This window comes from Indicator indicator, chromosome 17 (assembly GCF_027791375.1).
Source record: "Indicator indicator isolate 239-I01 chromosome 17, UM_Iind_1.1, whole genome shotgun sequence".
NCBI classification, from domain to species: domain Eukaryota; kingdom Metazoa; phylum Chordata; class Aves; order Piciformes; family Indicatoridae; genus Indicator; species Indicator indicator.
This window is the reverse complement of record NC_072026.1, coordinates 16,004,576-16,023,910: the sequence shown is the minus strand read 5'-3', so window position 1 is coordinate 16,023,910 and position 19,335 is coordinate 16,004,576. Positions and strand designations below refer to the sequence as shown.

At 47.9% G+C, this 19,335-nt stretch overlaps 1 protein-coding gene across 1 annotated transcript in view; it reads right to left on the bottom strand.

Moving 5' to 3' along the window:
* Positions 1-447: 447 nt before the first annotated feature.
* Positions 448-19,335, bottom strand: part of LOC128972760 (protein shisa-1-like) — a 26,710-nt gene continuing 7,822 nt past the window's right edge. The window contains exons 3-4 of the mRNA XM_054388867.1: positions 2,203-2,410; positions 448-932 (exon numbers count right to left, since the gene is read on the bottom strand). Coding sequence (XP_054244842.1) covers positions 448-932; positions 2,203-2,410 — 693 coding nt within the window. The remainder of the gene's footprint in view (positions 933-2,202; positions 2,411-19,335) is intronic.

Sequence of the window (19,335 nt, the reverse complement as noted above, 5' to 3'; positions counted from 1 at the left end):
AGTTCTAAATCATTTCAGGAGGATGGGACCAGGCTTTTTTTCAGTGATGCCCAGTGACAGGCAAGGGGTTGTAGGCACAAACTTGAACATAAGAAGTCCCATCTAAACATGAGGAGGAATTTCTTTAATTAAAGGGTGATGAAGCACTGGAGCAGCTGCCCAGAGGGGTGGCAGTCTTCATCTCTAGAGACATTCCAAACCCAGCTGGACACATTCCTGTGTGACCTTCTTTAGGTGACCCTGCCTTGGCAGGGGGAGCTGGACTGAATGATCTCCAAAGGTCCCTTCCAACCCTTCATTCTGTGAAGCTGTGATCTTCAGAGCTGCAAAAAAGCCAAAATCACTACACTTCCCAAGAACATTTAAAGTCCTCCTTTCAGACCCAAGGAATCTTCTACCACAGTGAAGCAGCTTCCAGCTCAGGCTGTATGCTCATGTGGCATCTGCTCAGGCATGAATTCCAGAGTACCTTGTTTGGTCCCCCTGTGTTACCCCAAGAGGGGTTGTGTTAGGGCTGTGTCCATAAATCGTCCTTTTGAGGAAAGGTGCTGGAGCCATTACTGTGGTATGGTCAGTTGGCATCCGGTGGTTGGCACGGGAAGGGTGCAGGAGTTGCCCGCTGGTAGGTGGAGGGCTTAAAAACCGAGTGTCTTCAGCCAGCCCAAGGACAGGAAGGGATGAAGCTAGAGTCATGCAGATGTTACTGCTCTGACCAACACTACTCAGGGAGCTTCTGGTGGCAGAGCTGGAACTGCAGAGGCGAGAAGGAAGGTCAGGTTCTAGTAGCCAGGTCTGGCCAGGCACAAGTCCACTTTGCTGCCCCTCATCCTGGGATTTCAAGCACTTGCAGCAGCAGATTCCAACACAGGCACCGCCGACGACAAAGGCCACAAACACTGACCCAACCAGAAGGAACGGCAGGTACCCAGGCACTGGAAATGGAAGAGTGACATTAGCCAGTGTGGGGGGTCAGAGACTCACAGAATGGTGTGGGTTAGAAGGGACCTTCAAGATCATCCAGTTCCGATCCCCCTGACACGGGCAGAGACACCTCCCACTACAGCAGGTTGCTCAAGGCCTCATCCAGCCTGGCCCTGAACACCTCCAGGGTGGGGGCATTCACAGCCTCCCTGAGCAACCTGTTCCAGTGTCATTCTAGGTTACAGTCTGCTCTTCATTCCTCAAAGCACAAGGGGTACCAGGGAGCAGGCCAGAGTGGTTCTGCTCTCATCTCTTCTCTGGCTGCAGTAAGAAGAGTAGAAACTGGCAATTACTGGTTGAAACAGCCTGAAGTAGAAAGTCAGACCAGTCAGTCCTACAGCATCTGCCATGAATATCCATGCAACAGCTATTCCAGTTACCCCAGTGTCACAGCCACTGTTCAGCTGTGCAAGATGAAGCAGAAATTGTAACTGAATTTTATAGTTAGGACCTCACCTGCTGTTGGGTGGCCTGTGCAATCGGGGTTTGAGGGCTACAGGCATTTTTACAAGCCAGAACTTCAGTTAAATACATTACATAAAGGCATCTAAGTACCTGCTAGGAGGAGACACGTCAGGCAAACCCCACGGGGGAGCATCACCCTTACCACCATGCAGGTACAGAGGTCCCAGATCATGGTTGGTACAAACAGGAGTTCCCATTAAACACGATTTTGCTTTGCATCGCCCTTGCAACCTGTTCTCTAGGATGTTGGGTCAAGCAGCATCACCCAGTGTGAAATTTGGATGGGGCTCTGAGCAGCTTGCTCTAGTTGCAGATGTCCATACTGACTTCAGCAGGGTTGGACTGGATGGGTTTTAAAGGTCCGTTCCAATCCAAACAATTCCATGATTCTTTGATTCTATAGGATGTGTTAGCAACACACACATTCCACCAGAGATGTCAACATTGGTGGTGATACCAGAGGACTTTGTTAGTAAGTTAGAGGCTTTCCCAAGAGTAGGGCTGATAGAAAAGTCTTTGGAGTGAAGATCCAAGTTATTCCATCTTCCCAGTGAAGGAAACCGAGTGGCTCTGGCCCATGCAACCACCAAAAGAAGCACAGTGCCAGGGCTCCACACCTTCCTGCTGCAGAGGTTATAGCTTGGAGCTCTGACGGCCAGAGAAACAGAGGAAGGACCTGGTTGATGCCACCAAGGTTGCTACAAGGGATACAAAGAAGAAAGCATGACTTAAGTGCTAGAGGTAGAAGCAGCTTACCTGGCACTGGAGGCCTGGGGCTGGGCTGCTGGTGGTCACCAGGGCAGTGGCCCTGGTCCAGTCGAGCCTCTCTGGAGGAGCAACAGAAGCGCAAGCTGCAGGTCCCACAGCAGAAGGTGGCCTCAGGGCCATCGTAGCGCTCCGGGCACTGGAAGCCGCGGTGCCAGCGCTGCAGGCTGCCAGCCCAGCCATGGCAGTACTCCCCAGCCTGCCCAGGGCTCCCTGGCAGGGCCAGCAGCAGCAGCAGGGCACAGAGAAGCGCCTGTGCCATGGTGAGTCACACAGGCTAGCTCAGCTCCAACCACTTGGCCCACACTGTCCTTCTTTTAAGACAAGATCCGCCCCAGCCCACCAGCTGCCCACCAAGGCACTGCCTAGCTCCTGTTTCAGGAGGTTTTATCTCTTGGCCTGTGACCTGCCCCTAATCCCCCCTCTTTACAGCAACAAAGAAGGACCCGCTAATTGAAAACCATTTGCAGCTACTCCAGCCCCACCTTCCTCATTTCCCTCCTTCCTTCCCACTGGGAGCAGCCACTGGGTCCTGCTGGAGCTGGCACATCTCCTGTTCCCACAGGCGTTTGGACTGGTGTGGCAGGGTTAGAACACCCAGGGCTGTCCTGGGACCAAAAGCTTGACTCCTTCAGCTTGTCAATAGCTGAAGTGTCAGAGGTGGGTGCCTGGGGACAACACATGATGACAAGTGAGAAATCAGATTCCCAGAGCATAAGAAAAATAGAAACCAACTCCTCTGAAGTGTAACTGCTACAAACTGGTCACTGTTAACACAAATAATCAATCACATCAGTACATAGAAGATTTCAATCTGTTAAGTGTAGGAAAATTTAATTGGGAAAGCTCTAAGTTGGCCTAATTTCTGTCTCCATGGTGGAAAACCTAGAGGTTGACCGTGTTAAAGGGTCTTTTGCACTTCTGCTTTCCCTGCACAGTGCAACCCTTGAACTACAAAGTGTTTCAGAGGACAAAAATGCCTGCTTTAAGATCTCTACAAGTTTCATCTACACAGGAAAATCCTCCAGCGTTCCAAAGCCCTCATAGCAGCACAGGAGTGGTAGTGACCTCTTCATCTGTGAACTAAAAATAAACCCAGACCGTTTGTGACCTTTCCTAGTCCCTCACAAGTCTAACTCCTTGTAGTATTAACAGGATCCATGTTTGAAGCATCCTTAGCCTGTGCTTAACTCCACTGAGAAGAAAAATGGTTGCTAATGGAGCATTTTGAAAAGCAGGGAGTTAGGGCAGCAATATCCTGGTAATGTGTAGCACAGAATTCCCTCCCTTCTGATTAATTGTTTGGTTGTTTGTTTTGTTTTAATATTAAATGACAGCTGAGACATTGATGCTTTATTAATTGTTTTATAGGTTCAGTTGAGTCATGTTTCAATCAGCAATTGTCCCCTTTGCCAGGCACCTTTCATGCCAATTAAAATAGTTTTTTAACTAGCTTTTGTTTGCAAACATCACAGAATCCCCAAATCCCAGCATGGTGGGGTGGGAAAGGACCTCTGGAGATCATTCAGTCCAACCTCCCTGCTCAAGCAGGGGCACCCACAGCAGCTTGCCCAGGATCACAACGGCCAGCTGGGGTTGGAAGCTCTCCAGAGGAGACTCCACAACCTCTCTGGGCAGCCTGCTCCAGAGCTCCAGCACCCTCAAAACAATGAATTTTCTTCTCCTGTTCAGATGGAACCTCCTGGGTTCCAGTTTGTGCCCACTGCCCCTTGTCCTGTCCCTGGGCACCACTGAGAAGAGTCTGGCCCCATCCTCTTGCCTCCCACCCTTTATCTCTTGCTGAGCATTGCTCAGATCCCCTCTGGGGCTGCTCTTCTCCAGGCTCATCAGCCCCTGGGCTCTCAGCCTTTGCTCCTCACAGAGATGCTCCAGGCCCCTCAGCATCTTTGTAGTCTCCACTGGAATCTCTCCAGTAGTTCCCTGTCTCTCTGGAACTGGGGAGCCCAGAACTGGACTCAAGAGATGTGGCCTGGTTAGGGCAGAGTAGAAGGAGAGCAGAAGCTCCCTCTACCTCCTGGCCACACTCTTCATGCACCCCAGGAGACTGTCAGCCTTCTTGGCCATGAGGGCACATTGCTGGCTCATTGGGAATTTGTTGTCCAGCAGCACTCCCAGGTCCTTCTCTGCAGAGCTGCTCTCCAGCACGTCAGCCCTCCCCTGTCCTGGTCCATGGGGTTGTTCCTTCCCAGGTGCACCCTGTTCACAACCAACATCCCAGTATGTCCATGCAGCCCTTTTTATCCTGTCAGAATTCAAAGTGAGTCACAAGTTATGCAAGGATATGCAATTTTTATACACAATTATGTTTATCTGCTGCTGCACTGGACAGCACAGGCTGGGACAGAATGAAGCTGAGAGCAAACAGATCCCCCCAGAGCACACACAGACACATGAGCAGACCCTGAGCTCTACATTTAATTTCCAAGAGTTTATCTCTGCTGAGGGACATGGTTTAGCATCAGACTTGGTAGGTAGATAATGGATAAACTCAATTATCTTACAAAACCATTGAATCATAGAACTGCTTTAGGTTGAAAAGATCTCCAAGATCATCAAGTCCAACCAACCCAACACCACCATGGTCACTAAGCCATGTCCCAAAGTGCCATGGGCACACAGTTCTTGAACATCTCCAGGGTTGGTGACTCCACCACCTCCCTGGGCAGCACGTTCCAACGCCTGATCACTCTTGCAGCAAAGAAATTTTCCTAATCTCCAACCTAAACCTCCCCTGGCACAATTTCAGGCCAATTCTTCTCATTCTATCTCCTGATACTAGGGAGAAGAGACCAACCCCCACCTCACTCCAACCTCCTTTCAGGGAACTGTAGAGAACAATGATACCTCCCCTCAGCCTCCCTTTCTCCAGACTGAACAAGCCCAGTTCTTTCAGCTGCTCCTCACAAGACCTGCTCACAAGACCAACTGAAGGCCTTTTCTAACTGAAAAATTGATTCTTTGATTCTGTGATTCTAAGTGAGCTGAGATCCTATGCAGGAAAAAATAGGATCATGTTGTTAAAGTATCTGCAGAGAGAGGAAATCATGTCAGGGCAGCCAGCACTCCAAGTGCTAATGAACAATTAAAAGCAATGATGAGCTTTAGGAATTTCTTAGCATTTGAATACCTGTCTTGGCAGGTGTCTTTACACTCTCAAACCTGGGAGACAGGAGGCAATAATTGCATCCCCTTATCTTTCCTGAGGTACATTTTGTTATGATGAACTCTGCAAAGTGCTAAGCACATGCTTAAAGCCTGCCTGAGGCTGCTTTTCCCCTTAACAACAAATAATAAAAGGTAATATTGAGTCTGCCTTAATAGTGCTGAAAGGTTGGAAGTGGGAATCAACTCCCGTTTGCCTCAAGGCAAATATAGCTCTGGGCTTAGAGCATTATTTGAGAGCCCAGCCCAAGACAGCACATCCCTGACCTCTGGCTGTCTTTGCAAGGGGCTTTGGGGCGGCTCAGTGTGCTCTAGATTTAGAGGATTAGGTGCCATGCAGGCAGGCAGCCTTAGGCTTGCAGAGCTGAAAAGCAGCAGGGCAAAATGGACATCTCCATGTGCTGGGCTGCAGTTGGTAAGGTCTCTGGTTCTAAGCAGAGATTTCATCTCACATTTCTGAAGCCAAGAATCTCTTTAACTGAGAGGGGATCTTCTCAGTGCTCAGCAAGACCTAAAGGGTGGGGGGCAAGAAGATGGGGCCAGACTCTTCTCAGTGGTGTCCTGGTGTCCACTGTAAGGACAAAGGGCAATGGGTACAAACTGGAACCCAGGAGGTTTCACCTGGAAATGAGGAGAAACTTTTTCGCTGTGAGTGTGCTGGAGCCCTGGGAGCAGGCTGCCCAGAGAGGTTGTGGAGTCTCCTCTGGAGAGATTCCAACCCCCCCTGGCCATTGTGATCCTGGGCAAGCTCCTGTGGGTGACCATGCTTGAGCAGGGGAGTTGGACTGGATGATCTCCAGAGGTCCCTTCCAACCTCCACCATGCTGGGATTCTGGGATGCTGTGAAATACAACGGTAAATCATAAGTAAGTCTCTGTTCTAATTCAGTCACTCTCAGCTTTCTTAGTCTTTCATCTGCCAGGGTGATTTTCCTACTTGTTCTTTGCCAGCTTTGGGGAAGTTTTAAACAAAAGGATCCAGCCTGCTTTGCATGAGAGGACAGTGCTGATGGTTTCCCATTACTAACAACAACAACAACCACCAATCTTGCTAACTCTTCTGAGCATCCCTGCAGCCAAAACAGCTTGAGTTTTGTATTTACAAGTTACCATGGAAATAGCCCTGAGAGAGAAGGCTTCTTTTCCATGTGAGGGCTGTTTCTCTTATTTAGGGAAATGCACATTCCCTGTCCTGAATGTTATTGAGGCAGCAAGATGATTAAAATTTTCTGTTATTCTAAGCAGAAAGCAGACACTGGAAACTTCCTGCTATGCAGCTGCTTTGCTTTACCTGAAGCACCCAGGTTCAGTGTTGGTATTTCACAATTTTGTGCAATGCTGGAGGCTGATCTCTGCCACCAGATCTCAGGTGCATTTTTGTTCCTTCATGCTAGCTGAATTTTCAACACAGAAGAGAAAACAAGGGAAGAACTGAGCCCTCTCTACTAACAGGAGCCTTCAGTGTGATGGTCACAACCTGTAAAGTGCTGATGAGTTCCCCCCTGACATGAGGACAGTGTAAACACTCCGTGGTACATAGCCAGACACTTCATACTCTTTGTTTTTACCATGGTGATGTGTACCACTGCAAGGCTGGAGGTCCCTCTGCAACTCATTATCCCTCTGAATGCTTCAATACAGGAGGGTGGAGTGAGGATGCACTTTCCTGGGGGAGTGCCTCGGATAATGAAGGTTTCCACTTAACCACTCAACACACAATCACCTCCTTCTCCCTGATCTCCCCATGGAAAGATTAACCCCAGAGGGAAATAGCTAGTAGGAGGATGAATGCTGAACAGAAAGAAGCCCAGAGATGAGGGAAGAGAAAACCAGATGTGTCTAAGCAAGGAACCAAGGAGTGAGCTGGGGGGAGAGAGAGCAGGAAGAGAACCAGACTTGGGAGACTGAGCAGTGGTGTGAATGGGGAGGCTGGAAAGGAAAACCAAGTCAAGACAATTCACTTCTTTTTGCTTCTTCTCTCTTTTAGGTGAGCTGCAAATTTAACTGAGTTTCAGTGTCACAAACGTTCACAAAGCTTCCACAAGCAAAGAAGGAAAGGGAAAAAAAGACAACAAAGAGGTTAGCATGCTGCTTTGAGAAGTGCATGAGGAAGAAGACAGCTCTGCCTTTCATCTCACGGTACAGTTACAACTAGTTGTACTCACAGTCCTACAGGATCCATGTGTAGCCTCTTGCCTAGTCACAACAATCTAAACAGAGCTAGCATTTTACATTCTCGTTTTTTAGGTTCCCACTGTCTTTAAAGACAAACCCAAGACATACCACACCCAGCGGGCACCGTTCATCCTCAGCAAAGAGAAGGGACAGAGCTGGCTCACATTAGCAGATTTCACACCATTAGCTCTTTTGGGGCTTTTAGACTGAACCAGCAACTCCCAAGAGACTTCAGAATCCAGGTCTTGAGTTTTCCTTGAGTTAGACTTTACCAACCCCTTCATTCCTGGTGATTTTCCTCCTTCTCCCAACTGCACATCATGTTTTCTCCTTCCTGAAGAGCTAAACTTATTTCTGCACTTTTCTACCCCAAGTCTTTTGAGGGAGCAAGTTAAATGTTCATGTGTTCCCTGATGGGCTCTTCCCTCTGTAATGAGCCCCCTCCTGATGCCAGCAAAAGGCTGGCCAGCCCAATGACCCTCCTAAGCTAAAAAGACAAACCACTTATTACAGGTGGTTATGAGAAATGAGAATGGCAGAATATCTTGAGAGGCTGATTTAGTGAGCTGTGCTCTGTGAAGGGTTGTTCAGTCTGAATGCTCTTGATTGCTCAGATACAATAGACCTGATTTTCAACAGAGGACAAGTCCTGGAAGCTTCTCTGGGAGTCAGCAGGAGCCACTGGAGCTGAAGATCAAGGTGAGCTCCGTTTGTGTAAAGATCAGGCCCAGGCAGTGCTGAACAAGCTGCTGCTGCAGATGGAACCCAAGAATCAAAGGCAATAAGAACTGAGCCAAACTTTCATTGCCAACTCCAATGACAATGTGCTTGGAGTTCAAACAAGTCTGGATATTTTCTTTTATTGAGTTAGTTGTAAGTTTTGCTTGCTTTCTTCTTCTTTTTTTTTTTCTTTTCCCTGCGATGCAGCTGCTTCAGAGTTTAAAGGATTAGAAGCCTGAAATGCTGGAAATCTCACAGGCAAAGCTGCTCTTAAAATCTCCTGCTCTGAACTGGATGAGTAGCTGACCCCTTGGGCTCTTATTATTTTCTGTGGAATTTTTCTGCAGTAGGCATTTTCTAGCTAAGCATAAAAGGCTGCTATTAGAGCCTTGGCTTTTATATCTGAGCTGAAGTCAAGTCATTGAGAAGTATCATGACAGCTTGAATCATGCTTCATATAAGCTTAACCCACGGGCTTCACAGGCATTTGGGTTCATCAGAGCATGGTCAGCAATAAGTCCTGACAGGGTGTCTGTTGGGCTGTGGAAGAGTAATTTCATTTGTGTTTCTGTGTGTGTTATCTGAGTGTCAGTCAAGGAAACTGTACAAATGAATACTGAAAGAGTTTATGCCCTAGGTTGTTAATAGTCTTAGCATAATAGAATCCCAGATGGGCTTTGGTTGTAAGGGATCTTTAAAGGTCATCCAGTCCAACGCCCACACAGTCAGCAGGGACATTTGCAAATAGAGCAGGCTGCTCAGAGCCCCAGACAACATCACCTGGAAAGGCTTCAGGAACTGGACATCTCCCACCTGTCTGGGCAACCTGGGACAGGGTCTCACCACCCTCAATGTCAAACATGTCTCCCTTCTCTCCAGTCTGAATCTCCCTCTTTAAGTTCAAACCATCAGATCCTTGTCATGTCACAACAGGCTCTGCTCAAAAGTCTGTCCTGAAAATCCCCCAGAAGGTGTCTCTGAAGCCTTTTCCATGCTGAACAACCCCAACTTTCTCAGCCTGGCCTCACAGCAGAAGGCTTCTAACCTTCCCATCATTGCTGTGGCCTCTTCTGGCCCTGCTCCAACAGCTCCATGTCTCTGCTGAGCTAAGGACTCCAGAGCTGGCCCCAGCACTGCAGGTGGGGTCTCAGCAGAGCAAAGCAGATGGGCAGGATCCCCTCCCTCCACCTGCTGTCCAAGCTGCTGGGGATCAGCCCAGGACATGGCTGGCTCTGGGCTGGGAGCGCTTAGTGCTGGCTCATGAACAACTTTTCACCCACCAGCACCCCAAGTCCTTCCCCTGAAGCATTCTAGGAGATGTACAATGAAACGGTTGGATTAAGGATGAGCAGTGAGGTCAGGTCACCTGTGAGCTACACTTATCAATGCATTGTGAGTCAGCAGAGCAGAGCTCTGAGGAGGAGCTAGCTCTGTGAAGACCTCCTCTCAAACAGGACAATGGAAAGTGCAAAAAAGCCCAGAGGCCTTTCACTGAAGTTTTAACAATCTGGAGGCTTTCTATGAGCTGGCAAGGAGTTGGAATGAACATTTTTTGTAGTGACTGAGAAATGGTAGAAAAGGTGAAGACTTGTCATGAAGGGCTTGGAAAGTGGTTGAGGAAAAGGCTGTGAAGATGCTGAAAAGAAAGAAAAGAACCTTATGGTTGGTAAGAAGGAGAGCAAGGAGTCAGCAGGGAAGGCTCCAAGAGAGGGGTGAGCAGACAGAATAGGGTTATATTTATCAAGGTGATAACCATAACAATATGTTGAAAGTCTGGCAGTGCTTCTCCTAAGAACACTTGAGACACTGAAAATAAAGAGAAGAAAAATTCTAGATAATTTCCTGCAGGAACACTTCCTTCCCTGTTAAATGAAGAAAGAAGATAAGGTGAGTGCCTTTCTAAATCTCTCTCCATTTAAATTTCTGTAAGACAAGGTGGTGTAAATGGAGGTTTGGGACCAAATAGCTCCAAGTTCCAGGTTTCAGGCAGCTCCAAAGGAAGGCAGACACAAAAAATACGGAGTCCAGCAAAAAGACAATCCTTCCAAAACCCCTACCTCACCTAAGGCTTTTCAGAGGAGAATTGAGGAGTGTGATGCTGAGCTAGAGCAGGTCAGTCCTGAGTGCTGTACTGGGGATTGCATTAAGCAGGGATTTAGATGTCCACTGCAAGACTCACTCCTCTGTTTCTTGGCACCAGTCTTCAGAGCACTTTCTGGTTGCTGCTTGTTTCTTTCTTGAAATTACTTTGATGTCTCTGGTGATTGTCTCTCTTGACACTTCCTTACATTCTGCAGACACAAGTTGTGATCTGCTTGGCAGGTCTGCAATTGCTCTGACACTTGAGAGAAGCCTTATATCCCATCAGTCACTTCCTGCTGCTTGGAATCTGCTGGCAGACCCTGTGCCACTCCTACAGGCACTGTGGAACTGGCTTTATCTTCCCTGACTGGTGGTTTGGGGACCACTGTCACAATGCCTCAGTTTATTCCTTTTTTTTCCTTTCTTTTTTTTTTTTCTTTTGCCAAGATTCAACCTGCGTGAATGTCTCAGACTGTGAACCATGAAACTGTGCCTTAAGGAGATGGGAAGACCACAGGGATAATGCCTGTGAGAAGGGGTTGCAGATCCTCTAGCTTGAAGTTATTTGTCCCAATTTCTCCCAGAGCAATGTGTGAGCAAACCCTGTGAAGATGAATGTTGTTCATTGCTTCAGTTTCTGCTCTGCCATGCAGGCTGTCATAAAAGCAGAGCTCAACAGGATCTAAAATGCTGTGACACAGCAGGGACCAGATCCTCACTGTCCTGGGTCAGAACTTGGTCTAGATGATCTTGAAGGTCTCTTCCAGCCAATGATATTCTGTGATTCTTTCCTGATGCCACTCTCTCCATCTCCCTCAGAGTTACATACAGGATAAATTTGGCACTAGAGATCTGTCTGTCTTTAGCCCTTATCTGGGGCTAACCCACAGCAGATGTTCTATGACCTCATGACCCCACCCTAGCAGAGAAGGGGGATCAGGAAAAGGGGAGGAAACCTGTGGGTTAAAATCGAAAAGGATTTAGTGAAACAGCCAAACAATTGAGAAGAGTTTTGCTAGAAGGTCCAGGGAGATTCTTCTTCCCCTCTACTCTGCCATAGTGAGGCCACAGTTGGAGTACTGGATCCAGATCTGGGCTCCTCTGTTCACAACAGACAGAGAACTACTGGAGAGAGTCCAGTGGAGGCTGCAAAGATGTCCTGAGAGCACCCATGTGGACACAAACCAGTGAGTTCAGCATGGTGTGGGTGGATGGGGTAGGGAAGGCAGCTGGAATGTGCACTGAACCACAAGAGCTGGCATGGACAGCACAGCTGATCACCTGGAGTTTAGGCAAGGGGAAGTAGTGAAGATGAACAGCAAACCAAGATGGTGCCCTCACAGAACCCAAGGCTTTCCAGGAATTTTACTAAGTTCAAGTCACTTAAAATCATTACCATTTCCCATTTCTGCTCCATGGCCATTAAAGTAAGAGCCTCTCAGAATTATTTCTGAGTGGAAAAAGAAGTGAAGTGGACACTTTTTACTCTCCTCTTATGCCCAGGGAACAACAGAAAATGCTGGGGAAACAGTGTGCTCCCTGGTCCCTCATTATCGAGAGGCTCAGATCATTTAAAGAGGTGTTGGTGTTTCTGGACTCTTAATCAAACCCAGCCCTCAAGGTGAACCTCTGAACCTCTTTCAGCTTGACCATTACTTCTTCTAAGTGATGCTTTAATTTCCGTCTAATGCCAAGAAAAGTCTTTCATTCTCCCAGCTGGCATCAGAGATAAGGGACTAAATCCCCCAGACACAAAGGCAGCAAACACTTCTCTCATGTGTTACTTTAGTCTCCTCCTCAAAGTCTTTCTCTGCTTCCTGACTGATCTCAGATATAATGCAAAATAATCAGGGAGCAGAGAAAAGGGAGCAATTTGAAGTGTGGCTTTGGAGTTTATTCCATGTTCTGAGCCATTGCCCTTAGTTTTCTAGCCACCTGAGGAATGTTTGTCCTGAAGGGTTAACTCATGCTGCTAGGCCAGACCCACAGTGGCTCAGGAAATGCTCTTAGGATGCACTAGGAATTAGTTATGGGTTACAAGATGCATTTTCATGAAGTTTGGATTTTTTTTTTTTCATCAAGTTGGAAGGGACCCTTCCAAACTTGGAGAAAGAGTGATTGCCCATTGGAAGGGGCTGCCCAGGGAGGTGGTGGAGTGGCCATCCCTGGAGATGTTCAAGCTCCAGCCCTCTGATTGCCTTTGTGGCCTCCTTTGGAGCCCCTTCAGCAGATCCACATCTTTCTTGTGTTGGGGGCCTCAGAGCTGGCCACAGTACTCCAGGTGAGGGGTTTACCACACAACAGAAAGAAAGGAACTGTGGAGAGCCGCACAGAGCTCTCTGCAGAGCTCTCTCCTTGGTGTTAGGGATGACAAAGCATGAAGTGCTGCCAGAGGGAAGGAAGGTAGCAAGCAGACCTTCATGGTGGAAACCTTCTTCTCCAGGAGCCAGCAGCCAAAGCTGGTGTAGCTTTCTTTAACCTCAAGCCTTGCAGATGACCCCTTTTAGCTATTTTCATTCTGAATGAATGTACATCAACTGTCACCATAACTGATAAGGCTTTTGCATACTCTGAGGAGATAATGACCTTGTTTGGTTTCTAGAACCACTACTCATCCTCATCTCTCCCAAGACACAACCCAGCACAACATGGAGTAAATAGGTCAGGTGCAAGCAGTGGCTTGGCCCTTCAGAGGACAGACCAGCAACAACATGACACAAGTCTGAAAAGTATTCCCACTCTCAAGGAACACAACTCTGATCTTGTGTCTAAGCAATAAAATCCTCCCTGTGTCCTCTTCCACCAGAGGGGGCCAGTGACCAAGGAACCACCACCCTCAGGAGCCCCCTCCAAGGTTGCAGAGCCCCCTGTACTCCTCAGGTATGCTAATGAAAGTGTGGAATACACGGAGCTGATAAAATCTGCTTTGACTCCATCCTTGGAAGCAGAGATATAGAGCTCAACAGAGCTGGCGAGAAAGCCCCAGCCCAGGCACAGAGGTGTGGGAGAGAAGCAGCCAGGTCTGACCAAGCTGAGATGATGAGAAGGGTGGTGGCTCAACCACAGAAATTTCCAGACTGCACAACTTGCTTGTAGCTCTTGGTCAGCTAAAGCATCTCTTTGCATTCTTAACTAACATGAAGAGTCCTCAAAGCCCTTTTTCAAGAGCCCTTATTCCAACCATGGGAAAACTTACAGGGCCAGTTCTGTACCTGAAATGAAACTTTTCAACCTGATTAATCATTGGTGAAAGTTGGGCCTAAAATCTTTTATTTGTTCAGCAGAGAAGGTAAATATATCCCTTTATTTCTTTTCCCATTTGCCATATGTAGTCACCTGCCCCATTAGCAGCAATGGCAAATTTTAATCCCTTTTTAGTGGCCTCTTTGTCATTGAGAACAAAATCTGGGCAACACCAGGCTGGAGACTGTTTTGTCATCATAGAATCAGAGAATGGTTTGGGTTGGAAGGCACCTTAAAGATCATCTAGTTCCAAGCCCCTGCCATGGGCAGGGGCACCTAGAAGGCTACTAGATCAGGTTGCTCAAAGCTCCATCCCCCCTGCTTTTGAACACTGCCAGGCTTGGAGCCTCCACAGCTTCTCTGGGCAACCTGTTCCAGTTCCTCACCACTTTCAAGGGGAAGAATTACCTCCTGATGTCTAATCTCAATCCAGCCTCTTCCACCTTGAAACCATCACCCTTTTCCCTGTCACTCCTTGGCTTTGTAAAAAAGTCCCTCTGCAGCTCTCCTGTAGATCCCTTCAAATACTGGAAGGCCACTGTCAGGTCTCCCCAGAGCCCTCTCTTCTCCAGACGGAACAACCACAACCTAGAAACAGCACTCTAGGATAAGATTTTGTCTGCTGATTTTACAGAGTCACTTCTCACAGTCAAGCTCCTCTCTGGTGTTGTAATAAATTCCTGAGATCTGCTGTAATGCTGGGTAGAGAGAACCTGCAGCAGGGACAGTCTGGTGGGGCAGGGACAGTCTGGTTGGGCAGGGACAGTCTGGTGGGGCAGGAACAGGAAGACATGACAGAGACAAGTAGAACTGTAAGACTAAAGAGCTTCATCTGCTCGAGCGAGGCATCTGTTCTACATGAATTAATGTCTTCATCTCAGCTGGGTGACATTTTCCCTTTCCCACTGCAGAAGTGTCACAGAAGGCAGCGCTGCGCTGTGCTTGGCACACTCCCCAGGAGAGCAGATTGCCAGCGAGGGCTGATGACATGGGAGGTCAGGACTGCAGGGCACCACTGAGCCTCCAGACTGAAATCAGGGCTGGTGCAAGTCAGGGTTGAGTTTGCAGCACTGTGTGGGGGCAGCCTGTGCTCGGCCTCTGACACAGAGCGTGTTCTGAACAGGTTACAGAAGGACACTGATGGCACTGCTGCCACAAACAGCAGCTGTGTGAAACCTCCATTCTGCCAGCATCTCTTCTGATTCAGCAGGTGAAGCTGAACATAGAGAGTCATGGAATCATAGAATTGTTCAGGTAGGAAAAGATCCTTAACACCATAAAGGTTGGAAAAGATCTCCAAGGTCATTGAGTCCAAGTGCTAATCCAGCATTGCCAAGTCCACCATGTCCCTCAGCACCACATCTCCATGGCTCTGAAAGCCCTCCAGGGATGGGGACTCCACTAGTGCCCTGGGTAGCCTGGGCCAGGACTTAATCACTCTTTCAGTGAGGATTTTCCTCATGTCCAACCTAAATCTCTCACAGTGCAACTAGAGGCTGCTTGCTCTCATTCTGTCATTTGTTCCTTGGTAGAAGAGACCAACCCCAACCTGGCTCCAACCTCTTTTCAGGGAGCTGTAGAAGACAGGTCTCCTCTCAGCCTCCTTTTCTCCAGGCTGAACAACCCCAGTTCCCTCAGCTGCTCCTCACCAGACCCGTTCTCAAGACCCCTCACTAGCTTTGTTGCTCCTCTCTGGACCAGCTCCCATTCCACAATGTCCTTCTTGGAGTGAGGGGCCCAAAACTGAACCCAGGATTCAAGGTGTGGTCTCACCAGTGCCTAGTACAGGGGCAAGATCCAGGCCAGGATGCTGTTGGCATTCCTGGCCACCTGGGCACACTGCTGATCATCGAGTCCAAATATTAACCCAGCACCACCAAGTCCACCACTAAATCCTGCAGCTTGGAAAAGCTCCAGCAACCTCTGGAGATACAGCTAGCTCAGGATCAGGAAGCTGATCCTCTGTGCACATCCCTCCTGGGCCATAGCAGAGGAGAGGAGGTTCAAGTAAAGAAGATCATAATAAAATCCAACTAAATTCAACAAAAGAGGTCTGTTAGAACATCCAGCACATGGTTGTTTCCCATGGCTTGTGGCCTACTGCTCTGCTAGCAATGCTGAGTGTGATAGATGAAGTTTGATATACACAGTGACAGGGGAAAATTGCTGGATGTCAGAACAGCAGCAGCCAAGACAACAGCTATGTTTATTGACTTCCAAATTGTAGTATAACCTTAGTTATTGGTAAACTCAGTCTTGCCCTACATAATACTCTCTGTGGAATCACAGACCATCTGCCTGAGCCTGCAGAGAGTCTGGAAGTTGAGAAGCTTGGGGTCTTCACCTCTGGGAGATGCCCCAAACAGGTTAATTGCTGTCAGCCAGAGCCTGTGCCACCAGCTTTGTGCATGGCATTAATTACAGAATCCCAGAATCCCAGAATCCCAGCATGGTGAGGGTTGGAAGGGACCTCTGGAGATCATCCAGTTCAACCCCCCTGCTCAAGCAGGGGCACCTACAGCAGCTTGTCAGGATCACAATGGCCAGCTGGCTTTGGAATCTCTCCAGAGAAAGAGACTCCACAACCTCTCTGTGCAGCCTGCTCCAGCACCCTCACAGCACCCTCACAGCAAAGAAGTTTCTCATTCTGTTCAGATGGAACTTCTTGGGTTCTAGTTTGTGTCTGCTGCCCCTTGTGCTATCACTGGAGAATTCATCCAGAGTGCTCATTTCTGTGCTCTGAGTAGCACCTCTAGTTCTGAAAGCTGCACCCACGGTGAGTGGCTGAAGACACGCTGTAGGATCCAGCTTGGTCCCCAGCTTCCAGTCAGGAGATCCCTGTGTCCTCAAACATGTGTGAAGAGGAACACAAGGAGGACAGTTCCTCCAGTGTTTGGATGTCAGTGGGTGCGTGTGGCTGTCAGCAGGAGACAGAAGTCTGGCTGCACACTGCTAACTGAGACCTTAACTATGGCAGAGCAGGAGACTAACAGATTAAACAGGATCAGTTGAGGTAGCTCTGGTTACTTTGGTTACTAAACTATTTGATTTCCTTTAGAGGTTGTAAATAACTCAGAAAGCTCCCTGCAAGAAAAAGCAACTACAGAAACCTTCCTGTGAACTAGAAGAGACTTAAGAAGGTAAAAAGACTTCAAAATGTCCCAGATCAATAGTTTCAACAGGAGAAATGGTCATGAAAGTCTAAATTATCAACTAATTCCCTTTATGGGCTCCCAGTGAAAGAAGTGACACCTGAAATAGAAACAGAATGTATTTTATTAAGATCATACTAGCTCAGAGCTGATAGAAGCAAAAGAAAAACATTGAGCTTCCATTTGGAAAACAAATAATAAGATCAAATAGAATCTTGTCTGGGCAAATATCTGCAGTTTAATGAGAGCTCAGTCGAAACCCTTACACAGGTTTATTTATTGCCATGCTGGGAGGTTGCCATTGGATTGCACAAACACTGCTGGAGAACCCATAGGAAGTGCTGGTTGACAGCCATCTGAACATGGGGTGCTGGTTGACAGCTGTCTGAACATCAGCTAGTGTGTGCCCAGGTGGCCAAGAAGGCCAACAGCATCCTGGCCTGGATCAGCAATAGTGTGGTCAGCAGGAGTAGGGAAGTGATTTTCCTCCTAGACTAGGCACTGGGGAGGCCACCTCCCAAATCCTGGATTCAGTTTTGGCCCCCTCACTCCAAGAAGGACATTGAGGGGCTGGAGCAGGTCCAGAGAAGGACAACAAAGCTGGTGAAGGGTCTGGAGAACAGGGCTGGTGAGGAGCAGCTGAGGAAACTCGAATTGTTCAGTCTGGAGAAAAAGAGGCTGAGGGGAGACCTTCTGGCTCTCTACAACTCCCTGAAGGGAGATTGGAGTAGGGTGGGGGTTGGTCTCTTCTCCCTAGAATGAGTGGAAATGGCCTGAAATTGCACCAGGGGAGGTTTAGGTTGAAGATTAGCAACAATTTCTTTGATGTAAGAGTGGTCAGGCATTGGAACAGGCTGCCCAGGGAGGTGGTAGAGTCACCATCCCTGGAAGTGTTCCAGAAATGTGTAGACATGGCACTTTGGGACTTGGTTTAATGGTCATGGTGGTGTTAGCTCAATGGTTGGACTCAAGGACCTTAAAGATCTTTTCCAACCCAAACAATTCCATGATTCTGTGATTCTCTGATTATTGCCATGCTGGGACATTTCCATCAGATTGCACAAAGACTGTAGGAAGATTGTTTGGAATCTCTTTTGCAACCTTGTGCACAAGAGACTAAATCCTCTGTTTAGTGAAGTACTTTGTGTAACGTTACAAAACACAGAGTGATTGGTGGCAAATTCTAAATGTCACCAAAGCATTTCTCACTGGACTGAATTTCTTGCTGGAATGAGAAACACAAAGTTCTCGCTGCAAGGGGATTTCTCAGGAGCAGGTCCCAGAGCCATAAAGGCTTAGATTGTGTCTCACATCCAAGGTGTACCAAGTGCTGAAGTATATATGAGGGAGGCAATTACATGTTTGGGGAATAAAGAGCAGACAGATGAGAAATCAACAGCTAAGGCACAAACTTCTTCATTCTCTGGTTTGTACGTGCCTTGTGAGACAGGGCTTATGAAGAAAGCAGGAAGGTCAGTGTCATGGATGATTTTGAACATCCTAGTGAGAGGATTTAAGGCCTAGGATGTTTTCCCTTCACTCAGTTTTGTTCCCAGGATGATCACAATCCCTTCCCTGGGGCTCCTGAGCTACAGGCACTAAAGCTGCATGCGGCAGAGTTCACAGTGTACCCTGAAGTGTGCCAGGAATAACTTAGTAATGGGCTGGCCCTGGGGAAGCTCTTTGCTTTCAAAGTGTTACCTGAGACCCACGTTACAGAGCAGATTTATTAGACAGATTTACAGATTCACAGATTGCATTGGCTTGGAAGGAACCCTCAGAGGTCATCTCATCCAATCATCCTGCAGTCAGATCAGGCTGCCCAGGGTCAGACCATGAATGTCTCCAGGGATGGGGCCTCAACCACCATGAAGGTTGGAGTGAGGTGGGGGTTGGTCTCCTCTCCTTAGTGTCAGGTAATAAAACAAGAGGAAATGACCTGAAATTGTGCCAGGGGAGGTTTAAGCTGGAGATTAGGAACAATTTCTTTGCTGCAAGGGTGGTCAGGCACTGGAACAGGCTGCCCAGGGAGCTGGTGGAGTCACCATTCCTCGAGGTGTTCCAGAAATGTGTGGACATGGCACTTTGGGACATGGCTTAGTGGCCATGCTGGATGATCTTAAAGGTCTTTTCCAAGCAGAACAATTCTGTGATTCTAAGATTCCGTAAGTACAAAGCCATCTTGCTGTCACCTGCTGTCACTCAGAAAGTGTAAGCACACCACGCACTGTTGGTGACAAATAACATGCAATTGTTCATCTTTGCTCCCTGGGTGCTTTCCCTGACAATGGGATGACTCAGCTCAGTTATGTTGACTAGCTGAGCATATGAGTGCACAATGAAATAATCAGCCCTTTCTTAAAAAGGGCAAATTTATGCAGCCACTTGGAAGAAAAAAAAAAAAACATAGTGCAGCCTAAAATTCCTTTTATTTACAGTGGGAAATGAAGCGTGAGTAAGGTGATTAGAACTGTAATTAAACAGGAGAGTCAAATCCACAGATATGCACTACATGGGGAAGGAGGCTCTTGGACAGACAGCACTGAAGAATCCTGAGCTATTTGGGACAT